This window comes from Prosopis cineraria, unplaced genomic scaffold (assembly GCF_029017545.1).
Source record: "Prosopis cineraria cultivar Desert tree isolate PC_DT_omini unplaced genomic scaffold, ASM2901754v1 PC4, whole genome shotgun sequence".
Lineage (NCBI taxonomy): Eukaryota > Viridiplantae > Streptophyta > Magnoliopsida > Fabales > Fabaceae > Prosopis > Prosopis cineraria.
Window position 1 is genome coordinate 37,970,225 of NW_026555335.1, and position 15,497 is coordinate 37,985,721.

The 15,497-nt window shown below is 29.1% G+C and overlaps 1 protein-coding gene across 1 annotated transcript; it reads left to right on the forward strand.

Moving 5' to 3' along the window:
- Positions 1-6,481: 6,481 nt before the first annotated feature.
- Positions 6,482-7,920, forward strand: LOC129309412 (transcription factor MYB8-like). Its single transcript, XM_054950985.1, has 3 exons — positions 6,482-6,711; positions 6,793-6,922; positions 7,170-7,920. Exons 1-3 carry the CDS (start codon positions 6,579-6,581, stop codon positions 7,780-7,782), a joined length of 876 nt encoding a protein of 291 aa, XP_054806960.1. The 5' UTR covers positions 6,482-6,578; the 3' UTR covers positions 7,783-7,920.
- Positions 7,921-15,497: the final 7,577 nt, after the last annotated feature.

Genomic DNA, 15,497 nt, shown 5'->3' on the forward strand with positions numbered 1-15,497 from the left:
TTTCATTTATATCCTTAATTATAAATTACCTTTTTTTTTGTACCAATGTCTTCTCAAGTTAAACGGGTAAAAGTGAAAGATTATTTTTTTTTTTAAACTCTTGTGCAATAGAATTTGCAAAGAAAATAATATTTAATGTTGAAATTTGAGAAAGAAGGAATGTGATTCTGGAAATCTGACGAGGGTTGGTAAAAGGAGGACGAAAAATGATGAGAAGGTGGGGTTGGAAACGAAGGAACAAGAAAAGATGCGGTTTTAATGATTTAAGTAATTATGGAATCATGGAATATTTACAGGCCACATGGCGTTGAACAGCAGTGTCATGGTTGATTCCTATTTTGAGAGTTCCTAATCCAACGCTGTCAGGTGGGCCCATAGTAGAAAATCCCTCCTCAGTGGGGATAGTCACAGGCAATTATTTCCACTCCTGCCCATAGTCAAGCATACGCACACCAATGGCATGATTGGAGCACCACATTCGTTTTTAATTGCTCCCATGATTTTTAATTTTGAAAAAAATTAATTACTCAAATTTTTACTGCTTACCTTGTTAATTTTAACGATTTATGATTTTCTGATTCGTTTATAATTCAATCAGTAAAAAAGTCAATGTCTTTTCTCTGTTTTCTTTTACATTAAATGATTGAAACTTGAAACTATAATTTTGATCACTTAAACTTTAAAAATTGTGTTGTAGTAGAATTTTGGCCAGAGAGTTGTAATATAATTAAAACTATGCTAGGATTAAATGATTAATTCTCTCCTCAAAGTTAATACACTCTATTCCAAAGATCCTTCATTAGCTTTGATTAAATTGAAATATTTAGTTAAAATTAGTCAATAATATTGACATTTCAAAATTACCCTTAGCGGCATTGGTTCTTTAGATAGAAGATTTTATATCACAAAATACCGGAAAGAAAAATCTCATAATAAATAAAGAAGGAGATTTTAAATTCTCATACTCCCTCCATTAAAAATTATAGGTAATTTTTTAACGATTGGATATTTATAAGTATAAGGTGCTTTTAATATTTTAAGGTGTAATTTATGTGTCTTTTTTCAAAAATGTCCTCTGTAACACCCTCAAAATTTACAAACTGATTTTTCGCAAATCATTAATTTAATAAATTATTTTTTTTTGAACCCTCGTCATACCCTTATCATGGTAGAAAAATTTCTACCATGGTACATCCAAGACAATAAATATACCACAGGTCTTAAAATATCTCAAAAAGCAATTAGAACCATGAGGGACAGACAGGATCCTCATGGCATGATATTTAAATCAGGTCATGAATCAAGAGGGACAGACATAATCCTCTTAGTCATATAAATACTTTTAATAAAAAAGATTAGAGTTTACATGCTTCACAAAGAAGATATGTCCTGAGTTGGCACAAGATACATTATATAATCCAAAATAAGAGGCAACGTAAAAGATGGTGTCTCATACACCATAGTTACACCTCTGGTGCTTTTTCGGCCGGACTCGCTCCTGTAAAAATGTTAACCACGGGAAATGAGACTTAAAAGTCCCAGTAACTAAAACTTAATATGTAATGATGCATGCGGATGTAACTAATCATGCGATTGCTAAGTGGGCAAACAAAATATTTAACCGAACAATATTTTCAAACAAACCGAACAAGTATTTAATTTGCATGACTGTACCTTATATCCTCCTTTCGCCATGCTCGGACGCCAAATCACCTGGCAAAAGGTGAGTTGGACCAAGCGACACGCCACTCATTGGGTCTAATGAGGGCTTATCACGTGGTAATAATTAACCGAACAGAAATTCTCATTAACACCATATATTAAAATACCCTGACAAGTCATGCATCATAAATTCATCCAAAAATAAATTAAAATTTTTAAAATTATCTTGAAGCCTCAAATCACCTTTTTATATCCTTAAAAATACCTATTCATACTTAAATAAATATTTAATAATCAGAGGTTCATCCCTACATCTCAGATTCGACATAAATTCAACCATATAGATCTAGAGTTTAACTCAAAAATTCTTAAACATGAGTTTCAACCTCAAAAAAATATTCTATAATATTTAATATATCCCTAAGGGCTTTAACCTATATTTTTAATCTAGCAAATCATCAGATTAACTATCCTATAGAAAAATCTTAATGAAAATATTTACTCTATCCTACAAAATAATCATATCACTAGAAAGCTAATACTATTTAGAAAATAACTATAAAATTAATTTTGTAATTAAATAATTTTTTAAATGCTAATATAAACAGGAAAGTTAGAACATACCTGAAGAAAAAAAAATAATCCCCTCTTGCGAGAAAACGCCGAGCAACGTGAGAGGAAGAGAGAAAAATAATATAAAAATGAAATTGTGAGTCCCAAAATTATATTAAAAAAATTATAAGTCTGAATTTAATTATTCAAACCTTTGGGCCATAAGTTACAATTTTCTCTAAATTACATCTTAGCCTCTCATGCTTCCTAATGCACACACCCCCTCCTTTTTATACATGAAGGCACCTCTTCCCTTCCCTCATCTAACCAATGTGGGACTTAGAAACAACAACCTTCCACCCCCCGTTTTTTTTGTTCCTTCTACCTTCTCTTTTTTTTTTAACACACACATAAAAAAAATTATTTATATATTATATCTTAACTAAATATTGCTTGTATAGTTTTAAATTTAAATTTTTAAATTTATAATTAAATACCTAACCATAATATCATTTCTAAATAACCTCAAATAATATAAATTCCTATTATTATCATTTTTTTCTCAAAACCTAAATTCTATAATTTATTTATTATATAAAAATCAGGATGTTACATCCTCAGTGAAAAATTTATTTTATATTTATTTTTAAGTAAAGTACCTTATCAATTAAAGATAAATATAAAAAAGATAGGAGTAATTTGAAAACAATTAACTTATTGATTAGAAATGAGATTCGATTAAAAATGTCTTACCATCATCATAGGAGGAAGTACTTGCCACATTTTTTTCCAATCAGATAATAAGTTGTGCTTCCTTCGTTTCAAATTATAAAACATTTTTAGACAAAATCTAACACGTCAATAAACCTCATTAAATATATTTAATAATTTTATCTTTTCAAAATAAAAATATGAACTTCTAAAAATATTTATTATTTAATATATTAAAAATAAAAAAGATAAAATTAATTATAGAAAGAAAAAGGATAATATTAAAATTATTATATTTAATGAAACCTTAATCTACTCAAAGTATTTTATATTTTGAGATGAAAAAATTCTTTTAAAAATATCATGTAACTCGAGACGGAGGTAGTAGATTTTTTTACCACTTATTTATCACATAACCAACTTTTATTATGACTTTTAATTTTAATTTACACTTAAATTTAAGTACCTAAGTATTCTTATTTAATTTTTATTAATTATATTTCCATCCTCTCTCTGGATTTTAACAATCTTATAGTTGACAGAAATGGGGCCCACGGGCTCCCTTGGATGAGGTGAGAAAACCGTAGAAAAAGGGCGGTGGGTAACCAACCTGAAAAAGATTCTTCCACGTTTTGTATTAATAATTATATTATTTTGTTGAAGTGCTTCTAGAAACCCGTTTCAACCTTACCAAACTCTTCATCAAAGCCGGCTCCTCCAAATCGTCATCTTAAATATAAAATATACTCACATACTTTTTTCCCCATTTTTTCACTCCCAGAGATCATGGTATTAACAATAAAACAAATTTATATTTTTTTTGTTGCCCAAAGTATTCCCACATCTGGTAATTATAAAATTAATCCCTCAAAAATTTGAACTCTATTTATTTAATTTTTCTATAAAACAAATCTATATTTCTATATAGATCTTTTGAACAAATAGGAGTTGAGCTGGCAAGACATGAAATTTAAGCCTAATCTTCGTCCTTAAATTTGGTTAATGTGATTGTTATGGTTAAAAGGGAAAATAAGTAACCTTAATCATGGAAGGTATGGGAAGTTAGTTATTGAGATGGACCTGAATTGAAAAGGTAGGTAGAATAAGTTGAGAAAGAAAAACTTCTAGAATCGTAGCCTATTAGCAGACAAATTATTCAAAGTGAATTAGCTGTAGAAACAAAGTGGAAAGTTGAAAGACCATTCACACCCAGAAGAAAATTGAAAAGAAAATCAACAAAGATAAAAAATTAAACGATTGGATTTTTTAGCACCTAATCAATCAAACCTATTTGGTGTCAATAAAATGTCCTTCGAATTTTTTCATAACAATCTCCTTTTCTCCCCTCTTTTGATTAATACTTAGCCACAACCTTTTAGCTTTCCATGGGTCTCATAATCTCCTCGTCCTCTAAGATTACTTCTTTTCTGCCAAGTTCTATCTCAGCTTTTAATGTAATTAAATGTGATAAATTTTGCTGGTTGATAGTAATTAATTAAATGTGATTTAAATACAGTTGATTTTCATCACCCATTTATATTATTACCATATATATAGACACAGGTTGACCCTATCACATTTAATTTATATGATTCTTGTACCTGATTATGTATATGAATTTGTATTTTTTTAGGGATTAGTTGCACATCTAAGAAACTTAATTTGATTAAAGAAATGAAAATAAAAATAAAGTCTCCATTTTAACATGATAAATTAATTGCATGCGCATTTATATTGATATCATCTTTATCATGAGGATGACCTGTCTCACATTTTAATAATTTTATTTTCATCCATATATTTCCTTAGTTCATTTTATTCTCATCCTTTCTGCTAACTAGCTAATGACCTCTTAGTGTTATTGTTGAGTAGTTCCTGAGTGTGCAAAGTGGCATCAATCACTTTTAGATGCTTTTTGCCAAAAGAAAAATTGTGTCAAAAGATTCAACTTCTATTACTCAAACTAAAGGCTGTGTAGCCTGATCAATTTGTCAAAAAATAAAGGATATATAATATTATGCTCTATTTTTTTTTTTTGCTAAAATGTAATATAATGCTCTCACTTATAAAGGCTATGGTCTGCGGATTTAGAAGCTTAAAATTTGTCAAATTTTGCACATATTCCCTCAGTCACCAAAAAGAAAGACAAATATTTATGATGCCTCTTCATTCATTCGAGATAACCATGTTGATTTTCAGAAGTAAATGACATAGGAGTATATGTTATTTATTATCACGATACATATATAAATATATATACAGAGATTTTGAGGTATTTTAGGCAAAAAATTTCAGTAGAATTTCAAATTTGTTTTATTCTATAATTTTAAAATCTAATAATAGTTGGGTATATATTTAGTCATTTAATTAACTTTACATAACGTTTTATTTTAGTCTCTTAACTTTATAAAATGTCTTTTTAATCATTTAACTTTAATACTGTTATTTTATCCTTACAAATTTTTATGTTAAATTTTTAAATGTTGATAAAATATTTCAAATGTTAGCATATTAAATTTAATTTTTTAAAAATAATAATAATTAATATAAAAAATAATCATTTAAAATTAACAATGTTACTTTATAAAATTAAATAATTAACTCAAAATTTAGATAAAATTAAAAAATTAAATATATATTTTAACCTAATAAATGAATTAAGTGAAAAAGGTTCAATATCCTTTAAGGGGGAAAAAAGGCATGTGAATAAAACCCACACTAAAAAGGAATCTAAATGTCAAATGCGTTTTCCTCGAGTTGAGAGAACACCCCAAATTACTACTACCATTTATTTGAAGCTCAACTCAATGTGTTATTTTTTTTTTAAGTATAAAAAACAGGTTAACGATATTTTTCATTGAGAGAAAAGATAGGCCTTTTCAAATCAAATTAATGCATGATTTTATACTATATGGTACTTGTATAAAAATATTTAAGTTTAAAACATATTAGACCATATTTTTTTAATAACTAAACTCACAAATGAACTTTATAGATACATTAAAAAATATTATTAATAATTTTAAAATGATCACAAAAAATGCTAGCAATTTGATTGATTTAATTTAATAATAAATTATAAATCTATATAATTACTATAAAAATAATTTGAATATATTAAATCATAGGAAATGTTAAATATAAATTTGTCAAAAAATGGAGAATTACATGTAAGCTCCACTCGATATAATTAATTATTTTTATATCAATTGACAATTGAATTTAGGAGAACAATAACAAAATATATTGAGAAAGATTTTAAAATAATTCTTTTAAATTCGGTTGTAAATAAATTTAAAAATAATTAATTATATTAAGTGAAGTTATCCCAATAAAAATGGAAGGGGAATACGAAAAGTAGAATCACCTACCAAATCCGGCACTAACTTAAATCGTAACCACTCGTCTTCCTCACCAACTCGGTCAAACACACAGAGATTGAGAGAGAGAAATATATATACTTTCTCTTTCTCTCTGAACAAAAAGTGGTCCCACATCAGTCAATAACATACATACATACATACCTCTTCTCTTCTTGCTTCCTTGCCCTGCCTTCACCTTCTTCCCTTTATAATCCCCTCTCCCTCCTCTTCCCTCTCTCCGATTTTCTCACCTTTTCCCTCACTTTCTCTCCTACCAAACAACCACCAGCCATGGGCAGATCTCCTTGCTGCGAGAAGCAGCACACTAACAAAGGCGCTTGGACCAAAGACGAAGACCAACGCCTCATTAACTACATCACTCTTCATGGCCAAGGCTCTTGGCGCTCCCTTCCCAAAGCCGCCGGTACGCGTGACACAGAGACAGAGCCCTCTATTGTTCCTCCTCTTTTTAATCTTTAATAATGCTGTGTTTCTATCTCAATAGGGTTGCTCAGATGCGGGAAAAGTTGCAGGCTCAGATGGATTAATTACCTCAGACCTGATCTCAAGAGAGGCAATTTCACTCCTGAGGAAGACAACCTTATCATTAGCCTTCACAGCTTACTCGGCAACAAGTATATACACTCAATCCCCTATTCTCCTTCTTTAATTTTCTCTGTCTGTTTCGAGTTTCAACCAAACCCAGAATCCTATGCCACGAATCTTTGATTATTATTGCTGCTTTTCGAAGTGACAGGAGTGATTTTATTCAATGTTATCTTGTTCTTCCTTTTCTTCTTCCTGTTCTCAAATACTGACACGCGCTTGCTTTTCTCACTCACTGTTACTCAACTATTTATTTCATCTTTTGCAAATTTCTAGGTGGTCTCTCATTGCAGCAAGGTTACCGGGTCGAACCGATAACGAGATCAAGAACTACTGGAACACCCATATCAAGCGCAAACTCTACAGCCTCGGAATCGACCCTCAAACTCACCGTCCACTCAACGCAGCCGCCGCAGCAAACACAACGGAGATCACCGGTAAGAAGAGAAGTAGCGGCAACCACCAAAATAACCCAAAACTTGAGCTAGTCTCGTCAGGCGAAGATTCAAGCAGCAACAGTAGCAGCGGGATTACCACAGAGGAATCAGCAGACAATTCTGATCATCATCAACAACAACTCAACTTGGAGCTCTCAATAGGTCTTCCTTCTTCCTCTGACGACACTAAAACCATCGTCGTTCACCCCTCAGGAAGCTTAAAACGACAACGACGAGAGGAAGTGCAGGTTGCGTTGCGGTGGTATGGGAACGATAATGAAAGTGGTGAACAAGTTTGTTTGTGTTGCAGTTTAGGTTTTCAGAGTGTTGGTGGTAATCAAGCATGTAGGTGCAAAGCCATGAAGAGTAGTACTTCTTCTTCAGTAATTACTGCACCTACTTCAACTGCTCGGCATCAGACAATAACGTTTACAGATTTTTCACACCCATGAATTAGTTCTTATTAGCTAGATACTGCTAGTCTAATTATCGTAGAATTAATCAATTCCCAACGCTAATTATTACTTACCGTAATATTTTTGTTGTGTCTTGTTAGAAACGATTATAATGGAAATAGCTCTACCGTACCATGCACTGATCTCATTCTCATCCCTTCCTAACTTACCGTAATTAGTTCTTATCGCGATACATGTAATTATATAGGAAAATATTATTCAAGGACCACTAAGCATATTAAATATCAAATAAGGATAAAAACATTTTGAAATATCACTACTAAACTAGAGGACTTATGTAAAAACAATTTTAGATGAGAAAAGATTATAATATTTCTACTTTTGTTTTCTTTTTAAACTTATTAATCAGTGAATGATCACTTCTTAAATATGAATGAGTAATTATTAATTAATATATGACTATTTGTTAAAACATGATATATGTGTGTGTATGTACGCGCGAGCTTGCCTCTTCCCACAACAAAACTCCTTTAAATGTTTGAACTTATTAAATAACGAATGACTTTACTTGTGCTGCATAATATTTCATAATATTTTGATTCTTGAATGATATTTTCCCTCATTATATATCAACATTTCACTCTTTGCGCGCTCCTGTGTCTTCAACGTTCAAGTGTTACATTTTCCCCATCTTTAAATATTTCTTTTATTTCTTTTTTCTCTCATTTGTTTTAAGACTATATACAGGGCATTTATAGAAACCAAATAATTAAGAATTGTTATATTTTAATCCTCTTTACATATCATATTCCAACCCCACCTGTTTCAATTAAGAATGTTGCTCATTGCTACTGTAAATTTCTATATTGACAAGAATATGACTAATAATCATTAAACTGATGTATAGTAGCTAATTAATCAATTTATAATTCATATTACGTCCTCAATATATAGTAATTAATATTTTGAAGTCCTTTTTCTTTCTTTAGTCAATGGAAACCGTGTGTGTGTGTGTGTGTGTGTGTGTGTGTTGAGAGTACATATCATCGTTTGGCTAAAAATTGAACTTTTTGGTGACGGAGTGGCTAGGATTTATCGATTATCAGAGGATATAATTACAGTCAGTTTGAGATGCTATGTATAGTATGTACTCTGAGGGGACATTAAGTGGTCGAGCAAGTAGGAGAATTTGAATTTGAATGCAGAAACCTACCATTTTTTTGTCAGAGGAAGAAGACAGGTGAAAATTTAAAGGAACAGAAGACTATATATGATGTACATGGTAAGATGGCGAATGACCTTTCACCATTTAAAATCGGCATATATCTGTCCACCAACTCTCTGTCGTTTCTTCTTCTTATTACAAATCTACCTGCTCTACACACACACACACACACACACACACACGATCGATAAACAACATCTCAATGTTTGGAAATTACACTAGCCATTTTCACCTTATTAAAAAAAGGCTAATTCACCTAGCGCATGCAGAATCAATTATCAAGGGGTTATTCCAACTTAATGAATAATCTCGAGTTTGAGTCATGTGAATACAATAATGTTAAAATTTTGCGGTAGAACCCACTGCCTGAAAGGGTCTATTAATGCTCAATCTAGATTTGTCTCCACTTCTGTTAAGTCCCATTAACTCGACCTAGAACATGCTCAAAATACAAATACTTTACTTTTTGTATCTTTTTTAAAATACGCAATTATAAAACATTCAATTCAAATATAACGTTTCTGTTTTTAAATGTTATATATATATATATATATTATTGGCATGACATTAAATTTTGATTTGGGTTTATGTGTCTCTTGGTGATTGTTCAGTATTGATCAAAACGTTGTAGTATTATTAACTGATGATTATAAAGGAATATTACATGTGTGTGTGTGTGTGTGTGTAATATCAAGTGCAGTCAAAGGCAACCATTAACGTTGAAACATAAAAACAGTGTTAATTTATATATCTTGGAGAATGTAATATTATGGGATACGATGGCTACACTAATTCATTCCCAATTAATTAATAATGGGAAACATATAATATTTGCTAATTTCAACTGTGAGTTTGTGGAATGCAGCAATTTGATAAAAGGGAAATGTATTTTAGTTTAGCCAAATATACAGATAACGGAACATTCTTAATCAAAGGAAGGAATTCGAAATTGGTAGGTCAATGGCTACTTAACTAATTAAATAAAACGGGAGAGATCGGAAAAAATCAACGCGTGAGGAGAGGAAAATAATCAGAAAGAGACCCAACAGAGACAAGGAAAGTCGGAAGAAGCGTATGGGTTTGAGTTTTTCTCCTCATCATCATCTAGAAGGAAAAAGATGGATGAATTGCTGATAATAGTTTGATTGGTTGGATCATCCAAAAACTCAAGTAACTATATTAATAATATAATTAATTATTTCTCCCGGTCCAAAGACCAATATATATTAATTAGGTTATTTTGTTAGTTAATAGACAATTTAGTTTTTCAAAGAATATCAAAATAAAGAATAATTAGGGAAAATCGATGTTTTTGACTTAGTCTTGTATTAAAGAGTTGTTATGACTTATGAGCATAAATCCAACGAGCAAGCAAATCTCATAAGACTCCCGTTGATGAGTGGGAAAACCGCTCAAACATTTTATAAATAATTAATGCCACTTTTATTATGAGGTTTTTTAATATGAGACTTACTCCCTCCTTTAAAAAATATATATTTTTTAAAGAGTTAGATATTTAAAAATGTAAGACATTATTATTCTTTTGAAGTATAATTATTATTTTTTTTAAAAGTACTCTTATTTATAATAAATTTTTATTTATTATAGAGTATTTAATATAAATAAATATAGCAAGATAGAGTTAGTTAAAAAATAAATAACTACTTTAATAAAAAATAAAATTTAATTAAAAATATTTTAAATTTTTAAATTGAGAGAATTTATCAATACATCTCCTATTTAATATGTGACATTCCCAAACATTCTAACCCATAACACTTTAATCAATTTCTTGCTGGTTAGAATTGGGCAGAGTGGACCTTTCCCTGACGTCAGCTTTTCAGTGAAAAAACCAACAGTCATACCAAAAAAATCAGGTTGTTATATAAATAGGAGAGCGTCTTAAATTTATAAACATTTTATTTATAATGCTCCTTGACGTACGTGGAGAATGGTGTTATTATATGTGGAATCAAAAATAAGATTATGAAATCTGAATATGAGATAGAGATAGAGAAGTGATGATGGATGGAGGTTAGGAGCTTCTTTAATGAAAAAGAGGCATGAGAAATTGAATGGTGGAGAGGTGAAAAATTAAGGACCAGTGGGTCAGAATAATGTGGGGAGAATAAAGACCAAGAGAAGAAAGAAAAGGTAAACGGATGAAGAGAATAATCCAAATTAAACAAAATTAAAACGAGAGAGGGACCGCAAAAGAGAAAGGGAGGAACAGGGAAAAGCACGAGGATGAGAGCCTGAGAGGAGCCTGTGATTGAGAGGGCGGTTTGGTGGGGGGAGCAGTGGGGCCCACCTCGCTATTCCTAACGTAAGGATGAGGAACAACGCATCGTTAATTAAATTAAATGAAATATCAGCACAGCCATCCCATTCGTTCGTTCCCGTAGGGGTTGGTAGAGATGAGGCTCTGACGTCACACCCCACCTACCCTTTTTCTCTTTCCATTATTCTCTGCTTTGTTTTTTTCTTTCCAAACAATCTTAACAGATCAAAATTAACATATAATGTGATTAAATAGGTAAAATTATCTATAATATTCATTATTTTTCATTCCAATATAGATTATAAACATCTATGATTCTATATATCAAACATTATATCAAGATGCTGATAGCAAATGATAAACCTATAAAATAGCTGGGGATTTGATTTTTATATAATTAAATAATATTCACTCCGTTTAAAAATATAAACATTTTTTAAAGAGTTAAATATTTAAAAATATAAAATATTTTTAATTTTTAAGGTGTAATTATTTTTTTTTAAAATACCCTCATTGATGATGACTTTATATTTATTGTAACGTATTTAATAAGAATAAATATAAAAAAATATAACTATTTGAAAGTAGTAATTATTTTATTAGGGTGAGATTTAAATAAAAATACTTTATATTTTTAAATAAAAAATAATTATTATACTAATTAAGATAAAATCCGTTTTTGAGATTTTTTTTTTTTAAAGAGAAACAGAAGTTAGGAATTTGTGAATAAAATGTTTAATAATGTGTGTTAGTGTGAAGGATATAAAGATTCTAGAAGGAGTAGGTAGTATGTTGGAAAGAGCCAATGGGTAATACATACATCTAGAAGGTTAATTGAAATGGAACGCACTCTTCTACTTGCTTCCCTACCCAATTCCTCTCATTTTCACTATCTCCCCCTATTATTGCTGTGCGTTCCTTTTCTCACTCCTTAATTTGGTCTTCTTGTTCAGCTCAGCTGTCATTTATCCTCCAACATGTATACCACCAGCCCACATTTTTCTACTCCACGTTCTTTAGCCACACAATTCATTTCGAATCATAGTTGAATATTTAGTACATGAGCTACTTTCTCAACGACAATGATTATTTAAATATTAATTTATCAAATAATTAGTCTTTTTATGCATATAGTCTCTTCATCCTCCCTTTTTTCCTTTCCTTCTCCTCATCCCATCTTTACCTTTAGATAAAATTTAACATGCATGCACGATTTATAACTGCAATAAAAATAAATAAAAAATTTAATAAATGTACACAATTGTGAACTGCACAAATTTTAACCGTTTGAATTTATTTATTTATTTATTACTTTATATATTTAAAAATATAAGACATTTTAAGTTGAATCTTACCTCTCAATGAAGTAGTTACTTATATTCAAATTAACCATATTTTTTTATATTTACCCTTATTTAACAGTATTTCACCCTAAAATAAATATAAAGTGATTTGTTTAATATGGATACTTTAAAAAAAAAAAAAGCAATGATTATACCTTAAAAAATAAATTATATTTTTAAACATCCAACCTCTCAAAAAATACCTTATATTTTTTAACGGAGGAAATATTATCATAATTATTATTTAAGAATTAAATAATTAAATTTAAACCATTCATTTTATTATTCAAGAGACCCAACACTCCTTAGTTCTAATCTTATAATCATTTATACATTCATTAAATAGGAGATTATTTATCTCTTTCAAACTCAAACGATAACACACTCTCTCTCTCTCTCATCATTTTTCTTCACTATCCTCTCAAGTTAATGTATGTGCACCACTCTTTCCACTAACATCAAAAATTATTCTTGCTCTGTCTTTTCGATTTCATGCCTTTCTTTCCTTTCAAGTTTCCTCACATCCCATACCCCCCCCCTCTCTCTCTCTCTGTCTCTCTCGATCCATCAATATATACGACCCATTCAAACCCATTCAGAGACTTATTGCTCTCATTCTTAATTTGCATGTTTACTATAAAATGGACTTAACAATGCTAAAATATAACATAATAGTACATGATATCATAGGATACATTAAAAAAGTCATACAAGTCAAAGAAAATGTAATTCCGACTTTTTTTGTACAGCTCACACAGCTAGAAATGAACGTGAAACCACCATGCTTTGCTTTGTGAAATTGAGTTAGCTAGTTCAGAGCCTAGTCAAATCACACACACAGGTGACTATTAGTTTAATTTGATCTAAATTCAACTCAATAATCATGCTGAGGTTTTTCTGAGAATCGGGATTTTTTTTTGAAAATAATTAATGACATCCTATATTGCTATTCTTGAATTATTATTTACAAGTATGCATGTATCCTTGATATCAATTATTTAAATATTCTAATTCTAAACGCTTCATCTCGAAACTAGATCAGTTACATTTGAATTGATTTTCATATAAAATCAAACTAAAAGTCTAAATTTTTTTAAACAACTCTTAATAAAGTGTACTTAAGGTTATTTATTTATTTAATTAGAAACAGTTACAAGAAAAATGGTACGATGAATGCTTACAAGGGTATTTATAAAATACATGCATTTTCAATTTTTATCTTCTATTTTTTATATTTATTATCTAGTACCCTAGAAGTAAATCTTTTCAATAATCAGAGAAAAAATTTTTTAAAGTGGATAGATAAAGTAAATAAAAAAAATAACTTCAATTTGATAAAAAAAATAACTTCAAAGTAATAGGTAATTGATGATCAGGCTGGTAAATTTGCAAAAATCATGAATACACAATAACCAGCTACTCCCTCCATCTTTATATATAAAAAGTTTTTTAAATTTTTTTATCTTTAAATATAAGAGGTTGTTATCATATTTTTTTTTAATGAATGAACCATTATACTCTAATTAAATTGAAAAGAAAAAGATAAGTATTTTCATTAATTTACTTTTAAAAAAAACTCATTTTTTATTTATTAAAATAATGTTATGCTTTTAATTAGATGATTAATTTTTATCAATTTATATAATTTAATTAAAAATATTTTATATATAAAGATGGAGGGAGTATGTAATAAAATGTAATATATTTATTCAATTCCCATCGGAGTTCGAAGGAAACTGACTTTTAACGAGTCATTAAACTGACGGTGCAGTATTGATAAATCTTTAAATTAATTAATTATAAAATATGAAAAGAAGGAGAGATTTAAAGAACTAATTAAGAATTTAATATAATATCGTATGACAATATTCAATATTTAAGAAAATGAAGATAAATTTCAAACATGATATCAGAGAGGCAATCAATGGCCTACCATTAAACCTATATAGGTCAAACCGTTGACCATTGATTTTCCCTATCCCCTTCATCACACGCACCTGAGGAACATGTGTTTCTCTAACTCACCTTTTGACCTCAATATATATACAGAGAGAGATAACAACAACAACAACAACATTCCATTATAAAAGGGGGAAAAAATAATAATTAAATTTCTTTAAATTAAATAAATAATAATTTTATCCTTTAAAATAATATAATTTCAACAAGGTCTATAAAGACTTTTTTGTCAATAATTTTTTTTAGTAAAAAATTATTTTATCTTTATTAAAAATAACAAAATCAAATCACAACTTTTATTTTGTAAATCACATAAGTTGTACAAGTTGAATAAAAAATCACAACTTGTCAATTATAACTTTTGTTATTAAAAAAAACTCCAATCATCACTTTTCTTGAAAGAACAACAACTTTATTTTGTGAATTGTAAAAATTAAATAAGAAATTATAATTTGTCAAATATAATTTCTATTATTAAAAAGTAAGTTCTTAAAATAATAAACTTTATTCGTAACTTTTGTTTAAAGAATCACAACTTTTCTTCAAAAAATTACAAATTATTAATGAAGATAAAATAATTTTTTTAATTTAAAATTTACTGATAAAAAAGTTTCAAGGAATCTCATTGAAATTATGATATTTTAAAAACTAAATTATTATTTATATAATTTAAAAAAATTTTATTATAATTTTTCCGGCAAGGAAAGGCGCCAAATTCTTACTCAAAGTGGACCACTGCTTTTGTTTAAACAAAAAAGGAAACATGCGTGAAAAAATAAACACGGCATATTCGTTTTATATGTGTGTATACAAATAATGTCTACTTATTGCCAACGTTAATGATGATGTAGTTTGATCGTAATATGATCAAATTCGTTTATTTTTTTAAATTTATTATTCTGTAAATCCAAGGAATATGATGCACCATGTAAGCATTGTGAAA